Source organism: Halichoerus grypus, chromosome 1, assembly GCF_964656455.1.
Source record: "Halichoerus grypus chromosome 1, mHalGry1.hap1.1, whole genome shotgun sequence".
Taxonomy (NCBI): domain Eukaryota; kingdom Metazoa; phylum Chordata; class Mammalia; order Carnivora; family Phocidae; genus Halichoerus; species Halichoerus grypus.
This window is the reverse complement of record NC_135712.1, coordinates 4,094,579-4,114,360: the sequence shown is the minus strand read 5'-3', so window position 1 is coordinate 4,114,360 and position 19,782 is coordinate 4,094,579. Positions and strand designations below refer to the sequence as shown.

The 19,782-nt window shown below is 58.5% G+C and overlaps 1 protein-coding gene across 2 annotated transcripts in view; it reads right to left on the bottom strand.

Annotated features, from left to right (window-relative positions):
• PRDM15 (PR/SET domain 15) overlaps positions 1-19,782 on the bottom strand; it is a 65,860-nt gene that overhangs the window by 26,753 nt on the left and 19,325 nt on the right. Inside the window, exons 2-12 of one of the 2 annotated variants that reach the window (XM_036097269.2) lie at positions 19,629-19,705; positions 19,224-19,269; positions 18,579-18,672; positions 16,058-16,211; positions 14,045-14,297; positions 8,336-8,437; positions 6,788-7,012; positions 3,670-3,799; positions 2,140-2,321; positions 1,508-1,602; positions 1,019-1,106 (exon numbers count right to left, since the gene is read on the bottom strand). In XM_036097269.2, the coding sequence (XP_035953162.2) occupies positions 1,019-1,106; positions 1,508-1,602; positions 2,140-2,321; positions 3,670-3,799; positions 6,788-7,012; positions 8,336-8,437; positions 14,045-14,297; positions 16,058-16,211; positions 18,579-18,672; positions 19,224-19,260 (1,360 nt within the window). In that variant the 5' untranslated portion in view covers positions 19,261-19,269; positions 19,629-19,705. The remainder of the gene's footprint in view (positions 1-1,018; positions 1,107-1,507; positions 1,603-2,139; positions 2,322-3,669; positions 3,800-6,787; positions 7,013-8,335; positions 8,438-14,044; positions 14,298-16,057; positions 16,212-18,578; positions 18,673-19,223; positions 19,270-19,628; positions 19,706-19,782) is intronic. The other variant, XM_036097267.2, reaches the window with a different exon arrangement.

Below are 19,782 nucleotides of genomic sequence, written 5' to 3'. Positions count from 1 at the left end.
CAGTGGAAACGGCGGGGGATCTCCCCCAGATTTGAGGGGGCTCTTGGGGTGCAGAGCCCGGAATGTAGGGGTGCAGCACCTCAGACACCTGCCAGTTCACCTGGAAGCTTCCGAGGCCACCACTTCATGCCATAGCCACGGATGCTGCGAAGCAGGGAGCTCAGGAGAAACGAGACTCGCCTGCCACATGGAGCAGCCCCGCGATGGGACCAAGGCACCGTGAGAAGACAAGCCGTGGAGCAAACAGGAGCCGCCAGGCCCGAACACACAGGGGCAGCCAGCGGATGCCGGGGAGGAGGTGCTAGCCACCGTGGGGACGGGCAGCGGAGGCTTAGCGAATGCTGGTTAAGGGGCCTCTGAGAGGCGGGGGGCAAGAACCAACACACACGGCTCAACAGGACAGGAGTTCGGAACCAAGGGCCAACCTGGTAGGTCTCCAAGCCCACGGCCACTGGGCCCGGCCTCTCTGGGCGTGCTAGGATTCCCCGACCCTCCCCCACCCACCACGGCATCTGCTCCCTGCTGGGGGGAGCGGGACCTCAGCCGGACGGGGCCTGACACGCTCGCCCGGGCCCACGGAGGCCCCGTCGGCCACAGGCCTGTGCAAGCACACGAGTGAGCGAGGTTCCATCTGGTGGACAGAGCAAAACTGGTCTACGCAGGGCGGACAGCGAAGGGGGCCCTTCCATCAGTGAGGCAGAGCGCTCCTCCTAAACCGTCACCCCCTCCTGCAGGTGCTTCTCCCGTGGTCCTAGAGCACTCCCACACCCCTGCTCACCCCCCGCTTCACGACAGCCTCGGATGGGGGGGCACGGCTTCCCTGGAAGACTAAGAGGACGGCAGAAGGTACGTTCCCCTTCACACGGGAAGTTTCCACCCGTGTCTCCTTCGGGATAAGGAACAGCTGCTCAGAAGCTAGTCGAATAGAGGGAGATGACAGACGTGAGCTGGTGTGTCCTAGCGTGCCATGGTGTGCACGCGGCCGCAGGAGAACCCGCGTGGCGCGGCGTCTGCTCACCTGTCCTGCAGTTGTGGAATTCCAGGGCGCTCTCGATGCGGAAGGTCTTCTCACAAGTGCCGCAGCGGTACCTGTACTCGCCGTCCACCTGGCGACAGGGGGCACCGTTACTGCGGGAGGGGCGGGGGCGCGCCACCGCAGCACACCTCCCCTGACCAGCGCTCTGGCATCTTCCAAGAGCGTGCGGTCTACACCGCTGTCTGCTCCTCTCCCACGCGCTTTAGGAACACGAGCCCATTTCCACTCTCGCCATCCAGGTGCCCCCGAAGAATGCCCCATTCAGGGACCGCAGGGCAAACGCCAGCCCAGGGGACCCTGCAGCCTCCTCCGCAGCCCGTCGCCCGCCCCCGCACCCACGGCCTCCCCTCCTCCTCCTCCTCCTCCCTCGCGACTGCACCTTCCCTCCCGGCAGCCTGGCCTGCCGCCTGCCCGCCCCGCCTGCACACCAGCCCACGCCAGCCCGCGGAGCCGAAGCCGGGTCCCACCCACCTCGTTCCTGCTGTGCTTGTAGGAGACATGCTGCTTCAGACTCTCCTTGCGGCTGAACAACTTGGCACATTCCTCACATTTAAATAGCTTGTCGCCTACGAGCCAACCAATAAGCAGCCGGTCCACGACTCCGGGCGTGGACCAGGGCTGCACACGCCGCCTCTGGAGCGGGTCCACGGCCGGTGTGTTTGTGAGGCCCTCAGCAACCTCTCCCCACATCCCCGGGGCAACCTCCCCCCCCCAGGACCGCCGGCGGGGGGGGGGGGGCCCTGGCCAGCGGTGCTCCCCGGCCCTGTCCCCGTGGCGGGCGGCCGTGCAGGGACTCCAGCGGTGCTCCCCGTCCCCGTCCCCGTGGCGGGCAGCCGTGCAGGGACTCCAGCGGAGCTCCCCGGCCCCGGCCCCGTGGCGGGCGGCCGTGCAGGGACTCCAGTGGTGCTCCCCGGCCCCGGCCCCGTGGCGGGCGGCCGTGCAGGGACTCCAGCGGTGCTCCCCGGCCCCGGCCCCGTGGCGTGCGGCCGTGCAGGGACTCCAGCGGTGCTCCCCGGCCCCGGCCCCGTGGCGGGCGGCCGTGCAGGGACTCCAGCGGTGCTCCCCGGCCCCGGCCCCGTGGCGGGCGGCGTGCAGGGACTCACCGTGTGAGCGCACATGCCTGCTCAGGTTGCTGCTGTTCTGGAAGACCTTGCTGCAGATACTGCACTGATAGACCCGCCTGTGCTCCCCCAGCTGCCTGACAAGCTTCCTCCGGACGCCGTGCCGGCTCGACAGAATTAGGCTCCTCTTGAGGGCGATGGTGGTGCTCTGATGATGTGGGAACCTGCCAGGTCAGACAGAACGGTGAGACGGGGCGGGGCAGGGCAGACTGCAGCGCTGGAGAAGAAGTCCAAGGTCACGATCATCTTGGAAAGAGCTCCTTCCAAACCTTCCTAGCACCATGGGAGACAGGAGGGAAGGCACGCGGGCCTGGCCCCCGCCTCCGGGGCATCTGGACGGCACAGACACCATGAACGTACAATGGCACCGTGTTTTCTGTGTGGCCACACGGCTGAGTGCATCTTCACTCTGGCCGCCAGGAAGCTCGCGGCTCAGTCTGTGCAGAGAATAACCCTGGCTGTGCGGTTTTTCTCGCGTGGTCTGGCCTCTACTCTGCTTTATACTTTCTCTGACCCTGATTTTGAAATTTCTTCTCCCTACGAAAGGTATTTCCGATGATAAGCCACAGAAATCCTCTGGGCAAGAAGACAGGGTAGACAGAGAACCAAGTGACCCTGTTTTGGATGACACGTTGGTCCTCGCTGTCAGTATCTGCACGGGTTCCAGGAACAACAGGACCAGGCACATTGTGAGAAATGTAAGAGGCACTCCAAAAAAGGCCCCCCAAAATTACCACCAGCTTATTCAGCGTCACAGCAAAGACGTACCCAAAAATGAACACTGAAATACAAAATATTTTCCGTGTTCGCAAAAAAGAAAAGAAAAACACAGACAAGGTGTTAAAGTCACGGAAATTCAAATATAACACTGTCTTATAATAGCAGCAGTACTCATAATAGCCAACAGGTGGAAGCAGCCCAAGTGTCCACTGATGTAGGAATGGATAACAAAATAGGGTCTATGTATATCCATATGATGAAACAACGTCCGGCCTTCACACGGCGGGGGGGGGGGTCAATCTGACACAGCCAGTCACAAAAGGACAAACACCGTGCGGCTGCCCTCATACGAGGACCCTAGAGACATAGCGACCGCCTACCAGGTACCTCCATCTTCACAGAGACAGAGGTAGGAGGGGGGTGTCGGAGAAGTTAGCGTTTAAGGAGCACAGAGTTTCAGTTTGGGAAGATGAAAATGCTCCGCAGATGGACTGGGGTGAAGGTCGCACAGCAACGTGCAAGGACTTAATGCTGCAGGACTGGGCACTTAAAAGTGGTTAAGATGGTAAATTTTAGGTGATGTAGGTTTCACTAAAATAAAAAAAAATTTGTTTTTAACCATTTTCACAGACAATGTATGACTGGTCCTGAGTTCCAGAACGGTCCCGCTGCTCCCCAAGCTCACCCATGTCCCCGCACCCGGAGTGAGCCAGCCTCCCTGCTGGAGGCGTCTTCCTGCCCGGATGGCGTGCCGACCGCACCAGCGCCCTGAGGGCCGCGACAGGGACTCACTTTGGCACTGAACCGGCGTCACCAGTGCTGGTGGCCAGCTTCCCCAGAACCAGCTCCATGATGCGCTCGTCCGGCGCCGCGGCCACGGGCTCGTCCGGCGGGACCTCGGTAATGATCTCTGCCACTGGCTCTGTGTGAAGGGGACGGGACAGGCCATGTCAGCGCCATCGCCAGGGTAGGGGACAGATCACAACCCACCCAGGAGGACACGCCCGAGAGGACCAGGACAAAGTCGTAGACACGGATCGCAAGATACACACGGGAAGAAAGAAGAAAGAAAAACTAGCGATATTTTGGAATCCACGCATTTACCTGTTTAGAAAAGCAAAAAGTTATTCCTAACTCCAGGCTGAAATTATAATTTGTGATTCTTTTCTAAAACCACAGCAGTTAAAACACTGTTTCAGTCCCTTTTCCTACCAACTAAAATCTAAACATTCTGATACACAGTGGGACCTTTTCACTTATTAAATTAGTCCTGACAGAGATTTACAAATATTAGCTTTTAAAATCAGACAAGTCATCGTGAGTATGTTCAAAAGCAGATAATCATTTTGTACGAGAGTCAGATAGCAAATAATTGCAGTAACAGGTATCCTGGCCTGAACCCCTGGACAAGTGAAATATGGGACAATAACACAAAAATTTTAGCCCCTGGTTTCTACCACCTCATCTGCTCTATGTTGTCATATGCAACTAATAATTAGGGAAATAAGCACTTAATAAGCTTTCGGCGCCCCTCACATCTTCTCTACCTGTGTAGAGAGAAGTAGGGGGGCTGCTCAGGGGAGGGGAGGTTTAAATCACTTGTCTATCAATTCTGAGCAGAACACAAACTTGGAGCTGGCTGCAGGAGCCAGAAAGGCCCAGACCATCCCAGAGTATTACATGAATGCTGCTCCTCTGAATACTTTTTCACTCTGGGAAAGAATACGCATTTCTTCTCACTCTCAGAAAAGGAAACAAGGGCTCTACCAGACAGCCAAGCGCCCAGTGGCCGGTACGAAGACAGCGAGGGGACCCAGGCCTCAGCGTCCCATCTGGTCCCGATACGTGAGAGCCCCCGGGAGTCTGCTGGTACCAGGCGCTGCCGGCAGAGGTCACAGGAGGACCGAGGGGCCGTGGGCCCTGCACACCCAAGAAAGTGGGTCAGAGTCCCTCCAAACTCAACTGAGGAAACCATCACAGAGAATGGGCCCGGCCGCGGCCTGGAAGCAAGCTACAAGCCCGTGCACAGGTGCTGTGTGAGCGGACCGTGGGCATTCACATGGGCAACGACGCCGCTTGGCAGCCAAGGACAAGGAGCAGCCAAAAACCCAGCGTGGGAGAATCTCGCTCCATGTGCCACGAGCAAGACGCTGGGCACGGAAAGAGGGATGCACGTGAAACCCCAGGAGGGGCAAGACTGATTCACGCAAAGCCAAGGAGGAAAGTCTGGGGAGATGGCCATGTTCTCTGTCCTGACAGGGTGTGGTGACCCAGGTGGAACCCTGGTCAGTATTCACAACCTGCACGCTTTGCAGCGCCCGCTGTGTTACATGGGAACTGTGCTATGAAGAGCTGAGTCAGGGCGAAAGGGAAGGCTAGGTCCCACCTCCACCTGTTCTCTCTACACTGATTTTTCCCAGGACCACCCTCACCTGCTGGCTCCTCCCCCAGGACCAGCTCCCACCTGCTGGCTCCTCCCCCAGGACCACCCTCACCTGCTGGCTCCTCCCCCCAGGACCAGCTCCCACCTGCTGGCTCCTCCCCCAGGACCAGCTCCCACCTGCTGGCTCCTCCCCCAGGACCAGCCCCCACCTGCTGGCTCCTCCCCCAGGACCAGCCCCCACCTGCTGGCTCCTCCCCCAGGACCAACCCCCACCTGCTGGCTCCTCCCCCAGGACCAGCCCCCACCTGCTGGCTCCTCCCCCAGGACCAGCCCCCACCTGCTGGCCCCTCCCCCAGGACAGCCCTCACCTGCTGGTCCCTCCCCCAGGACAGCCCCCCTGCTGGTTCCTCCCCCAGGACCAGCCCCCACCTGCTGGCTCCTCCCCCAGGACCAGCCCCCACCTGCTGGCCCCTCCCCCAGGACAGCCCTCACCTGCTGGTCCCTCCCCCAGGACAGCCCCCCTGCTGGTTCCTCCCCCAGGACCAGCCCCCACCTGCTGGCTCCTCCCCCAGGACCAGCCCTCACCTGCTGGTCCCTCCCCCAGGACAGCCCCCCTGCTGGTCCCTCCCCCAGGACCAGCCCCCCTGCTGGCTCCTCCCCCAGGACAGCCCCCCTGCTGGCTCCTCCCCCAGGACCAGCTCCCACCTGCTGACTCCTCCCCCAGGACCAGCTCCCACCTGCTGGCCCCTCCCCCAGGACCCCCACCTGTGGCCCCTCCCCCAGGACAGCCCCCCTGCTGTCTCCTCCCACAGGACCACCCTCACTGCTGGCCCCTCCCCCAGGACCAGCCCCCCTGCTGGCTCCTCCCCCAGGACCAGCCCTCACCTGCTGGCTCCTCCCCCAGGATCAGCCCCCCTGCTGGCTCCTCCCCCAGGACCAGCCCTCACCTGCTGGCTCCTCCCCCAGGACCAGCCCCCACCTGCTGACTCCTCCCCCAGGACCAGCCCCCACCTGCTGGCCCCTTCCCCAGGACCCCCACCTGTGGCCCCTCCCCCAGGACAGCCCCCCTGCTGTCTCCTCCCACAGGACCACCCTCACCTGCTGGCCCCTCCCCCAGGACCAGCCCCCCTGCTGTCTCCTCCCACAGGACCACCCTCACCTGCTGGCCCCTCCCCCAGGACCAGCCCCCACCTGCTGGCTCCTCCCCTAGGACCAGCCCTCACCTGCTGGTCCCTCCCCCAGGACAGCCCCCCCTGCTGGCTCCTCCCCCAGGACCAGCCCCCACCTGCTGGCCCCTTCCCCAGGACCCCCACCTGTGGCCCCTCCCCCAGGACAGCCCCCCTGCTGTCTCCTCCCACAGGACCACCCTCACCTGCTGGCCCCTCCCCCAGGACCAGCCCCCCTGCTGGCTCCTCCCCCAGGACCAGCCCCCACCTGCTGGCTCCTCCCCCAGGACCAGCCCCCCTGCTGGCTCCTCCCCCAGGACCAGCCCCCACCTGCTGGCTCCTCCCCCAGGACCACCCTCACCTGCTGGCTCCTTGCCTTCTATGATGTCTAGTGGCTGCTCAGGTTTTGATGCTTTGGGTTTTCTCCCCCTTCGAGGCTTTTTCTTCTGCTCTTTGGTGGCACCGGCACTCTTGAGAACTGCAGGAGGCTCCCCCCGGGGCACATCCGGTTCCTTCTCAGGAGCTGCTTCATGCTGGCTGGCTGGGGGAAGGCTTTTGGCTTGTTCCAAGTGACCCAACAGATGCTCTGCAGAAGAGGGAAGAAAACACACAAGGACAGTGAGGCGGCCTGTCAGTACGCCCACCCCCTACCACCATTTTTGTTTGTTTTTACCTTCATTTGTTGAGTGTGTGCCCTTTCATAGCCAAATAAACTTTATTTCCACTGCTTTTGAAAATAAAAGCATTTTCACCGCACCAAACAGGACTATTTTAAAAGCTAAATTAGGTGATGAAACCAGGGCAGGTTCACCATGCGCACAGTTTTATAGAAAGCACAAGCATGCATGCACATGTACGTGCAAGGAAGAAGTGCGGAAGGGTGTTCCAGCACGGTACTGTGGCTCTCTCCGGATGCTGACACCACGGGCAATGTTCCTTTTCTTTTTTATACTCACTTATGTTTTCCAATGTTTATGATGAATTCATACTACAATTACTTAAGAATGTAGCCTCTAAAGAGAAATACTGAGAAATACTCAACTCACGATAAACGATATTATCTTGAAAAACACTGCACAGAAGCAAATAATCTTTGCTTTACTTTCAACTGAAGAAAGCCCTTCGAGACCTCCCAAGAAAAGACAACTACAGAACCCCAGGAACCAGGCAGGCAGGGATGGGTACAGAGTTCAAGAACAGACAAACTCCCCTCAGTGAAGGCCCAGACCGGCTGGACCACAGCGCCGTGGCAAGGAGGAGGAGGGAGACAACCCACGACACAGGTGGGGACCCACACGCAAATGACAGATGGCGCCTGTGCGCACATCAGGGCCGGGGACCTATCCTCCCCAGCGCAAATCTCCACTGGCTCAGCACAGGCCTTCTGCATGAAGGGGCTGTTACTTCTCTGTTTGTTCCACACTTAGGGCCATCGTGCTGGGTGAGTGCCCTCGAGGAGCTGGGTCCAGGGAGGGAAAGAAAATTAAAAAGCAAACACAACAGAATGTGATGTGTGTCACAGGAAGGGCTTGGCAGTTTGGCCACACGGCAGAACAAGCCAACGATGAGCCCGCCTGGCTGAACGCACCTGGAAAGACTGGAGAAAACACAGAGCCTAACCGCCCCCAGCTGCGAGACGTCACAGAGCCTGAGGCAAAGAGAGCGCCCTGGGGCCAGGCACTTTGTGGGAGCCTTGTTCCAGGCCAAGTGTCCGAGCATGAGCGCGTGCAGCTCTGGGGGACACGGCTGGGGTCTACACAGCGGCCCGGGAGTGCGCTGCTCACACAAGGCCAGCGAACGTCCTGCCGGCCACCTGTCCAAAGGGACGGCGTGGCAGGAAGAGCACAACCTGGAGCCGTTCCACCCAGACTTCCCCGTGGCAGCCACCAGCGTGCACACCGGCGCTTACCGTTCAGAAGCTGCAGCTCCAGGAAGGTGGCGGAACACACTTTACACACCCATGGGCTGGGCTCGGACTCCACCGCGGCGCTGCTTTCTGGTGTGCCCGCAGCTTCGAAAGAGCAGAGGGAAGGGTGATGCAGAGCAGCGCGTCCCCCCCAAGCCCAGCGCCGCAGGGGGCGCGCCTGTCGCCCGGGGCCGGCGCTGTGGAGGCGGTCAGCACGGCTCCCCTCTCGGCCCCGCTCCCCGGGCTTCACACGCGTGGACTCCTGCGGTCCCCAGGGACGCCCCCATTTCCCAGGTGAGGAGACTGAGCACAGGCAGGTGGTGCTGGAGCGGCACGGCGCGGGGTCTGTCGCCAGTCACAGAAACGTGACTCCTCCCGAAGCCGGGCCAGTGGGACCAGATGCATCCCTCTGCACGACTTCGAGAAAAAAACCCTTCAGATCAAACTGAATTCCTCAGTCTCTCTCTGGCTCGTACGAGAGACCGGCCGTCAGTGTGCCCTGGGCCCGGTGTGGCGGGGGCTCCGCAGAACTTTCTGCGCCGATCGCTCTGAATACGCCTCGCCTCTGAGGTGGCAGGCGCTTGGGGCTCCTGCCCCTGAGGAACCGAGGTTTTAATTCTGTCTAATTTGCATTAGAATTGAAGAGCGGGCAGGCAGCCGCTGTGCAGGGCCCTCAGCCCCTCTTCCTCGCACCCCAGAGACGCGTGGGCAGGGCTCAGGGAATGGGGGAGACACGGCTCTGCAGAGGGGAACCGCAGCTCCCTTGTCAACTATACTACTCCGTGGACCTAAAAACCGGGGACATTCTCAGCGAGCCTCCGGCCGTGATCCCCTGGCCCGGCCCCGTCTCTCCAGGCCCTGTCGGGCGGCCCCAGGCGCCCTCACCACCACTCCCACTCGGCCACCGCATGACCCATCACACGCAACACTCCGGGGGGCCACCCATTCAGCAAACTCCTGCGTCCTTAAACAAAAATCACCCAGAATTGCAGCTGCACATGCATTCGGAGCGGGGACAAAGCACCCCTCTTTCTGTATCCAAACCAGCAACAAGGTTGCAAAGACAGGAAGCAAGAGATGCAGGCCACGGCCCTAACTGTTGGTGTCCATTTCCTGAGTCCTCCTCAGATAATAAGGGGAAAACGTGTGATGTGAAATGCTCGGTTATACGAACACCGGCAGAGCAGGAGGGGTCCGGAGCAGGTGCCACGGGAGACCCGCGGTCTAGGGGACGCTCCAGGCCAGCCAGCCCTCTGCTCTCCCTCGCCCCCCGCGGATCCACCGCACAAAGACTGTCAGGACAAGACCACGGATGAATGGGAGCCAGAGCCGAATTCCCGCTTCTCGCTCACCTTCTCAAACACATGTGGCTCAAAAGAGGGGAGGAGACATTTGCATGTGACGGGTTCAGGAAGGGATGAGGAGTGGGTAAGATGGAAGGACACCTGTGAATCCAGGTCATTTCTTCTGGCCCCCAGGGGCTGCCATCTCCAGTGGGACGGTCCCCACCCCCACAAATGGGATTCAAACTAACGTGACACGAGAAGCCCTTCTCTTCAACCTGCACTGAGGTCAGTCAAAAGGACCAATTAGAAGGACCTGTCGTGACCTCTGTCCCCCCCACCCCCCCATCAAGGGAAGAACTCTATTTTCCAAAAATTATCGCTAAAAGATCAGAATTTTTAAGAACAAAAACGAGCCGGGGCGCCTGGGTGGCTCAGTCGGTTAAGCGTCTGCCTTCAGCTCAGGTCGTGATCCTGGAGTCCCGGGATCGAGTCCCACATCGGGCTCCCCGCTCAGTGGGGAGTCTACTTCTCCCTCTGACCCTCTCTCCTCTCATGCTCTCTCTCTCTCTCTCTCTCTCAAATAAATAAATAAAATCTTTAAAAAAAAAAAGAACAAAAACGAGCCAACAATCAGAAGGCAGTTCTCGATGGCCCATCACTTAAACGTCCAACAAAAGAGACGTGTCAAAGCAACAGAAACACCGCCCGGTGACAAGCGATGCGGCACAGGGAGCGACAGGAGGGCCGATACTGAAGGTGGACGAGTTACAAGTATGCCTGGGAACGCGCGAAGCGAGACCTCGCCTGTGGGACAACGCGGGGCTCTGTTGGAGACCAGGAGGGACACAGCTCAGCTGCAGGGACGGAAGGCAGCTTGCTGGGCGCCAGGGGCCCGAGCGCAAAGCCGCACGAGGGAACCGAGAGACCCCTCCGGGCTGGTGACGATGTTCTCGACCTCGGCTGTGGCGCAGCTGACACAACCGGACGCCTCTGTCAAAACCCCCTGAGCTGCGCACCGAAAACTGCCAAGTCTTCTCATGCGCAAACTGTACATCAGCCGGGCTGATTTTTAACAAATACCGCGAACTGCTAGTCAAAAATGCCAAGAGTCATTAAAATGGTGATTGAAAATAGTTTTCCACATGTTATAGATGTGTGTACATTTTATCTTTTTCACTAGAAAAGTACTTTTGAAGATCAGATGACAATATCTGAGGACCGCAGCCGATGTGCGCCCTCGCGCCTGCCCATTTAGACCCATGTCCTTCCTTCACCTGTCAACAGGCCCATCTGGGCAAAGCAAGGAAACCAACTTCAATGTCAGCCCAAGAAAAAATGTGAAAAGTAAATCTCCTACCCGGAAAAAAATATAGTAGAAGTTATTTTTTTTCAAGGACGTGTCTGATCCTCTGACTTTGCTGTGTTGAGAAGTCAGCTCTGCCATCTGCAAATTGGCTGATTTCTATAACCGAGATGCATTTTGCAGCAAATTTGAAAAAGAGGCCGAATGAAATTAATGAGTCTCCACACTTCTGATGCTCACCAAGAAAGTCTGAATGATTTATGGGCAGACAGCTCCTTGTCCACTGGCCCCCAGCACGATTCTTCTAGCACGTGGCGGTGGTCCCTAAGGCCCATCCGCCTTGCTGCGCCCCTCCTCCACTGGGCCCGAGGCGCAGTGATGGCCACAAAGGCCCCCTTCCCTCCACTCCACTGCAGGGGTCTCGAGGGCGTGCAGACCAGAGGCCTCGTCGCTGGGAAGGGGAGGGGAGGCCCTCTCCCGACCTGTCGGATCTGGGTAATCAGAGTCATGCAGATGACCAGCTTTCTGGCTGGTCCAGGCCCCTCTTCACAGGTCTTGGCACCTACTCTAGTGTCTAAGAAGCGGGCATGGTGGGCTCCCAACAAAATGTTTCAGCTGGGGGAGCACCCAAGACTGCTCGGCGGGGCCCCAGGCACTCAGGGCAGGCAGGGCTGGAGCAGGGCTCTAGAAGCTCCGCTGGGCGGCAGGGCTTTGGGAAGGGGCTGGGCGGGAGGACAGGGTGGCGGAGGCAGGGGGCGGCTGCCGGGTCACCGTTTCACCACAGGCACCGTGCACGGTGGCGGATGTCGCGTGTCCCCTGGGGAGCTACCAGCACGCCTGAGCTAAGCCATCACTCAGCAGGTGTAAGAAATGAGGGACCCGACTAACCAGCCAGGTAACAGTACTCAAGAACTTCCGCTACATTTCTATGAAACACTTCCCTGCCATTTCTCCCAAAACAGAGTGAACAACCATAAAAAGTATTTCTAAGATTTCAGAGTGCCTAAGTTGCTTATTTGCTTTCCTGATTCCAGACTCATTTTGGGGGACTGTGCCTTCCAGCTGATGGGGACGTGATGAGCCATCGTGTCCCGTGTTCTCAGAAGGAACACACGGAGGACGAAGGACAGCCAGCTCAGGATCCCCCAGGAGGGTGGCTGGGGGCAAATAAGGAGGCAGCTGTCCGGGTCGACACAGACCAGACCAATTTCGTTAGAATCTCCCTTCTCAGATGCAGCTCCAGATTAGAGAGCTTTCCCGTAGGTAAAAGCAAGCAGAACTGCAACTCTGGGAGGGGGGCAGCAAGCTTGCTCTTTGACCTGAGAGTCGTGAGGGGGGGAGACATCAAGCAGGACACAGCGGACAAGGCCAGCCTCTAATGACCCACACCGTGACCTGCAGTCTGGCTGGCCCCAGGGCATGCACATCAGCTGCCCAGGCCGGAAGGAATCCGGAACACGAGAAAGTCAGATCGGGAAGATCCTGAAGATCTTGCACGGCACCTGTGAGCCCGGCCGCACCACGCTCCAGAGTGATGCCTGGCCCAGCGGGACACGTCAATGCCTCCTAATGTGCAAATCCTAAAGGTGGGCTTGGGAGCAGCCGGGTGAAAAGCTGTGGGTCTCTCCAAATTCTTAGTGTGGCCTTCACTACCAAAATAAAGTACACTCCATAAAGCTCCCAGTCTTCCTCTGCAAGTATCTCTGTGAAGGTGGCAAGCCCTCCACAGCCACCAGAACCGGAGTGCAGGCCATCTGGCCATCTGGCTCCCCACCGACATTCCCCGAGAGCACCCTCAGTGGCTCCACCCTACCCCCCGCTCACCACCCAGCCTTTAGCGCGTGGAAGAGTGGCCCCCCGAAATTCACATCCGCCTGCAATCTCTGGATCGAGTCTTTGCAGATGTCATTAAGAGGGCGGACCCTCAATCCAGTGACTGGTGTCCCTACAAGAGAGAACACAGAGACACAGGGGAGAGAAGGCCACACGAGGACAGGGACAGGGATCAGGGTGACGCATCTACAAGCCAAGGAATGCCAAGGGCTGCTGGCCGCACCAGAAGCTGGGAGAGGCCTCTAGAAGGAACGAGCTCTGCCAACACCTGGTCAGGGCCCCCAGGCTCCGGGGCTGAGAGGCAGCCCCTTTCTGTTGTTTGAGCCTGCTTAAGGTCTGCTTGGTTTGGGCAGCCTCACGGACGCCTCTCCTCACACTGCCGGCACGGGGAAAACCAGGAGGGCTCCACGGAGGGGGAGGGGGGGCAGGTCACAAAGCCGCGATCACCCGGGACAGACCAGAGCCTTAAAAATACGTTAAGACCCTCTTTGTATCACAGCGTGTTCGTAAGAGAAAGGAAACCATTTCCTGTCAGAATCCGGCAGTGTGGGGGGCGGGGGGGCGGGGGTCAGAGGAAAAAGGGCTATTTCTCCCCGAGCAAGTAACTGTGACAACAGGTGCGCCTGCCCCGGTGGCACCAGGTACACGTGCGGCGGCTCACGACCTGGCCGGAGGGCCCCCTCGACACGGTGAGGCCCCACACCCCGGGGCGGCAGGACACTAATTCTGGGCTGCTTTTCCCACAGGAAAGCTGGATTTGGGCAAATCACACATACGACCTTCGCCAGGTCCTTCGGACACATACGCACAAACACACATGCACACGTGAGCACACACGCATGCACGCACCCACACGCCCCTGCGCAACCCCCCAGATCTGGAGGAGGCTGCCACAAGCCGGACAGCACCAGCCTGGAGCCAGATTCCAGGTCCGAACCCCGACTCCTCCATCTCCTGCACTGTGACTCAGGGCAGGTTCCCCAACCTCTCTGTGCTCCGTTTCCTCTGTCCCAAAACAGAGACGGTCGCCCGACCATGTGCCCTTGCAGGACGGTGGGTGGGGAGGCGTTACCGCATCGAAAGCCCGGAGGGCAGAGCTGAGTATCAGCCTGTCGTGCCCCAGCACCCCGACTCCCCAGCCGGCGTCCGGCTTAGGGGGAGCCCAGACCCTGAACAAGCAGAACGGCAGACCCAGGCCCGTGGGGTCAAGAGCAGCCCCTGGCCCCCCACGCCGCAGCGGCTCGCCGGCACAGCACCCCCTCGGCCGCCAGGCAGCGGGGCCGCGTGTACCGTGGGTTCCGGAGCAGGCCTGCTTCAGCATGGGCTTGTCCATCTTCTTGGCGTAGAAGGCGGCGTACCACACGCGCAGCTCGGCGCCCGGGGGGATGTCCCTCGAGGTGGTGAAGTACACGTCGTTGCCGTGCTGGTAGGCCGTCAGGTTCTGGTGCTCGGGCCCCACTGCCGGCCGCACCAGCATCATCCAGTTGCAGTCGTCCTCGTTGGAGGTGTCGAAGCACACGGGGTGCCCGTCCTTCTGGAACACCTGGGGTGGGCACGGCCGCCAAGGGGCCAGGGAAGGAGCTGGTTAGCCACCCGTCGGCAGGTCAGCGTGTGTGTGTCTGGGGGGGCGGGGGGCAACCAGTCCAGACGGGGCCGGGTCAGGGCTCACGGGGCACCGGAGTTCTCTGCACGGCCCAGGTGGGAACTGGGACACCTCAGGTCTACTGGTCCAGGTATAGAGGCTGGACTCTCAGGCTCTAATCGGTTCCAAGTGGCCGTAATGACACCTGGTCCAGGGATCACCGGGACACCTGAGTGCTCCCCCTGCTCAGGTGGCATCCGGACACCTGAACGCCGTGCACGGCCCAGCTGGGAACGAGGATGCCTAAGTTCTCCCGGGGCTCTGCATGGGCCCCGGGACACCTGCGCGCCTCCCTGCTCTCACAGGTGTGTCCAGTAACTCCGGTCAGTCCCGCAGGCTGCGCCCTGGCCCCTAACACCGCCTGATGGATGGCAACGGGGGAGAATCGTTGATATTCTGAAGTTCAAAGTCACCACACGAGTAGAGGAGGGTCTGGCCCTCTTTTCTGATGCCAACGCTGCTTCCCTGCTCTCCCCTCTCTGAGCTTTTCCCACAGGGGCTCCCCACTGCTAAGGAGCTAGAGGCCCCCTCTGAGGATGGGGCCCTTGGAGGCAGAGGGGGCCTCCGGCGAGGCCGTGCTGAAAACAACTCAGTATCCGACACAGACCTGGAGAACCGAGTCACTGAAGGAAGCCAAAATGGGCACAGAGGACTTTTCAAAGGGGCCTCAGCCCGACCATGTGCCCACAGCAACTATGTGCATCCAAGCACCCCAGGTCCCGCGAAGGATGGCAGCCAATGGCCTTCGTGGGGCGTGGCCTCCGGCTTCTTTATTCCTTCACATAAAACAGCCTTTCTTTCTTTCATTTTTTGTTGGCAAACAAATCAAATACCTTTCCTTCCTTCCCATTTTGCTGAAATCTGCCTTGTAAGCTCAACTTTTCCCAGAACTGCCAAACCCCGAGGCTACCCATCTCAGGCCTGTCCTGAACACGCGGCTATCTGCCAGGCCTTAGGAAAAGCTCACTCTGTGGGTCACTGCAGCAAGACCAGCACCCTGGTCCTCACCGCTCACGGCAAGAGACGTTTCTGGAGGCGCACCTGGACCGGGTGCGTGCTGGAGGTGGGGACGGAACCCGAGTCCCCGGCCCCTGGCGCGTCCACACGCCTTCCTTCGAGAACTCAAAGCCTTCCCTGCACCTGACATCCGTTCTGTTTTGCTCCATTTCACATAAAAGCTGTCTTTTCTCTGATGTGCTTTTTAGAGCCGCTCGACTTTGCACCCATGTCTCAACACTGCCTAAACGAAACCCCTTCCTTCTGAAGGAGCTCTGCCAAGTCTCAGTCACTCACTCAGGCGTGAGCGTGCTCGCGCTGACACGGCCCACGACACGCAGAAGGCAGTGCCCGGAGGCTCCACGCCAGTCCAGGCCGTGAGAGAAGTGAGGGCGGCCTGGGGGGTCTGCTCTTGCACGTGTTCTCAATACCCTCTCTTCAGGGGCTGGCAAAGTGGAAAAGTGCAAAATACTAGCTCCACCTTGATGCTTTTGACATAAAAACAAACTAGAATAAAAGGAGAACCACTGTCGTGGAAGAAAGTGGAACCAGGACCGTTGAAGCCGCAGAAGACACCGATCAATCAGTGGGACGCACGGCTCTCCTCGCACAGGGTGGGGGGCAGGTCGTGCTCGTCCCCTCCCCAAGCTGGCCCCGGCCCGTACCTTCAGCGGGAACGCAGATTCCTTCTCCCATTTGGCTACTCTCCTCGACTCAAACGGACCAAACTGTGTTCTCTTGACGAGCTGGGTCACGGCAAACACTCCTTCGGCTCCGTCTTCCAGTCGCCTGATCTCCAGGTTGGAAGGGAGAGATGATCTAGAAATGGAACAGGAGGCCCTCAGCCCCCAAGTGCTGCTGGCTGAGGACAGCTACTCACACCGGGAACAGATGGGTGAGACGGCCCACAGGCTCGCTCTTGCTGAAATACCATCCTCGGGGGTGAGAAAGAGCTTCCTACTGAGGACAGAGGGGGTGATGGCCCAGTGGCCATTGCACACCCAGCTCCTTAACGGCCTGAGCCACAGGAGACCGGCCCCAGGGCCCTGGCACAACTCACCCAGAGCCCATGCAGAGGGAGGGGCCGCTTACTAAAGGATGTGTTTGACATCCCCCCCCAGGAGACATCACGGGTGTGGGCTGCAACGGGCCAGGGGAGGTGAATGGGACCGAGCTCTCATCCCCAGAGCCGCAGAGCCCACAGAGAGGCGGGGGGAGCGCCACGATGAGGCGCCGAGTGCAGAGCACCACAAGAAAGGGAAAAGCGCCACGGCATTCCCAGGGAGCAGCAAAGGGTTTCCAACTAGGCTGAATGGGCCAATCCTGTTGAGGATGCTTTTACCTAAATGCTGAGAGTGTCGAGGACGGGGCGCTGAAAGAGGAAGGCCCGTGGGCTGGAACCCCAGCACGAGCCAAGGCTTGGGCAAGCCTGACCCACATCCACGAGCAGGTGGGACACTGGGGAGCCTGGAGCGCAGCCCCCTCCCAGGGCCGAGCAGAAGGCCGGGCTGAGGAGGAGGAACCCAATCACGGAGGGTTCCCGCCACGGGACTGATAGCTGCCACTGGCGTTTCGTGGGCAACAGGTAACCAGTGAAGGTTTTGGGGGAGAGCTGACGAGGTCTCTACTTCAGGCAAAGACAGTAACCTGTTTTGAGAAGGTGAGTCACTGGAAAACCAGTTGGGAAGCTTCTAGAAAGAGCACCAAGATAATAACGGTGTCTCCATGAGGCAGGTACTGTGTATAACATAACACGGGTCACACCTCTGCAGGGGGGCCAGGATGGAGAACAGAACGCCTTGTCTCAGTTCAAACAGCCCCCATGTGGCTGACCCGGACTGTGGACAGACTGTCCCTCAGAGCCCTGGCTCCGGCCCCCCAGGTGCCACGGCCCCCCAGGTGCCCGGAACGAGAATGGCAGAGCCACCGAATCTCCTCATTAGATCTGCTGGTGTTTCTCCAGGAGCTGTGACCTGCCCTCACTGCCCCGGGTCCCACGCAGCCCACAGCAGGCGTCCGTTAGACGGCAGGCTTAGGTTCGGGCCACGGGGAAAACGGAATGAGCAGAGCTGCAGCCTCGGCCCATCGGCTCTTCCACGGCTGCCATGCTTGGCCCCTGGGGACGCTGAACTAGAACAAGAAATTCACTCTGAACCCTTCCAAATATGTCCTGGCTTATCCTGGTGGCAGGCTGCTCCGTTCACCATGGGATGGAAATCACAGATGTCCTCTGCAACCTGAGGACAGTCATGCTCCAAGTCCTGCCTTCTCTTTTTGCAGTTTCCTCCTGTGATATCACAATTTATAAGAAATATGCATTTGGTCATTCCGATGACCAAATACGTTTCTCAGACTTAAGTGCTTCATCCACAGTTCCCAAAAACACTTCTGAGCCATAATGAAGGTGACTTCTAGACCCCACCAGCCACATGGGTAGAGGGCTGGAACTTCCAGTCCCTGCCCCCGCCCCCACCACCGGGGCAGGAGAGGGGCTGGAGGTTGGGTCAGCCAATGCAGTGACTCAGGCAGTCATGCCTACATAACGAAGGCTCCAGAAAACCCAAAAGGACTGGGTAGGGAGCTTCTAGGCTGGTGAACATGTGGAGGTGCGGGGTCTTCATCTGGGTGTTCAGTCATATCATTTATCACATCCTTTAATAAACTGGTTAGGGGCGCCTCGGTGGCTCAGTCGTTAAGCGTCTGCCTTCGGCTCAGGTCATGATCCCAGGGTCCTGGGATCGAGCCCCGCATCGGGCTCCCTGCTCAGCGGGAAGCCTGCTTCTCCCTCTCCCACTCCCCCTGCTTGTGTTCCCTCTCTAGCTGTCTCTCTCTCTCTCTGTCAAATAAATAAAATAAAATCTTTAAAAAAAAAAAATAAATAAATAAATAAATAAACTGGTTAAAGTGTTTCCTAGAGTTCTGTGACAGCCTGGGGCTTGCGGCTGGCATCTAGAATGGGGGTGAGGGGCGGTCTTGTAGGACTGGGCCCTGATCCTCTGGGGTCCAATGCCGTCTCTGGGCAGACAGGGTCAGAGCTGAATCCTGCCGCTGTCTGTACGGGGAACCCCACGTTGGAATTGGGTCCAGGGACCCTGAAAGGCCTCCCCTTTCTGCAGATGTAGGGTCCACATTCAGACAGTCCCGTTTGACAGGAAGGACTAAAGCCAGCTCAAGGCAGCCACTCACCGTGCCCTGCTTAACACAAAGGAGTCTTTGACCATGACCACGGGGCCCAGCTCAGGACATTCGGAGTCGTGGTACTGGCTGCAATCCTCACACCCTGCATCAGAAACGAGAGCATCAGTGGAGACAGGGTGCTGGGAGGGGCCCCCCAGGGCATCGCAGGCTCCATGCCCAGTGGGGTGACCCACGGTGCTCCCCACATGTACGAAAACGGTGCAAACACAGGACGTGGCCCCCAAGGAAAAGCCTTCCCTCTGTGGCACATTTCAAAGTCTGTAGTGACTCTACACTAACAAAGAACGAGATCTTCCCGAGGAATGAGAATAAACGAAAACTCACCTATTTAACCTGTTTGGCATAAATCTAACGTATCATAAATCTCTTTGTAAACCCCCAGCTTACTTTTCTGAATCTAGTGCTACCCTCTGCAAAGTGGCCTTTGCCCAGCATTCTGAGAAAGATGATCCTTTTAAAACCACACCCCTGCAGTGCATTTTTCGTGCAATAAACGTGTTTCTTAAAGCAAGCAAAGTCATTTCAACTTAAAAAGAAGCAGCGTTTCTGTCATATAAAAACAAAACGTGGATGTGGCTTTGCTGGGACAGTAAAAGCCCGCCCGTGCTCGAGGACAAGCCAGGGGCTACTTACAGATGAACATGATCTCCTCACTCCCATCTTCAGCCATTTCTGACACCTGTCAGGGAACAAGGGCATGTCGTTAATAATGAGCTTTTTGCCAAAGCAATATTTATTTATTTATTTATTTATTTATTTATTTATTTATAAAAGAATTAGATTTTGTTTTTTTTTAAGGTTTTATTTGAGAGAGAGAAAGAGAAAGAGAGAGAGATCATGAGCAGGGGGAAGGGTAGAGGGAGAAGCAGACACCCCACTGAGCAGGGAACCCAACACGGGACTCGATCCCAGGACCCTGAGATCATGACCTGAGCCGAAGGCAGACACTTAACGACTGAGCCACCCAGGCGCCCTTGCCAAGCAATTTTTAAAGACAAGTCCTGTTAAAGGTTCCTCGAGCCTGTGCGGGGACCTTACCTGGAGGTCTTAAAGGCACCAAGCAGTGTGGTCCCCTTTATTGTGATGAGGTTGGGGGCTTTGAGCTGTTTTCTCACCTAAAATAATGTTTTTTTTTTTATTAAAAGCAATTGATTTGAACGTCTTCTAGATTAGAAAGTCTTTATGAACTCAG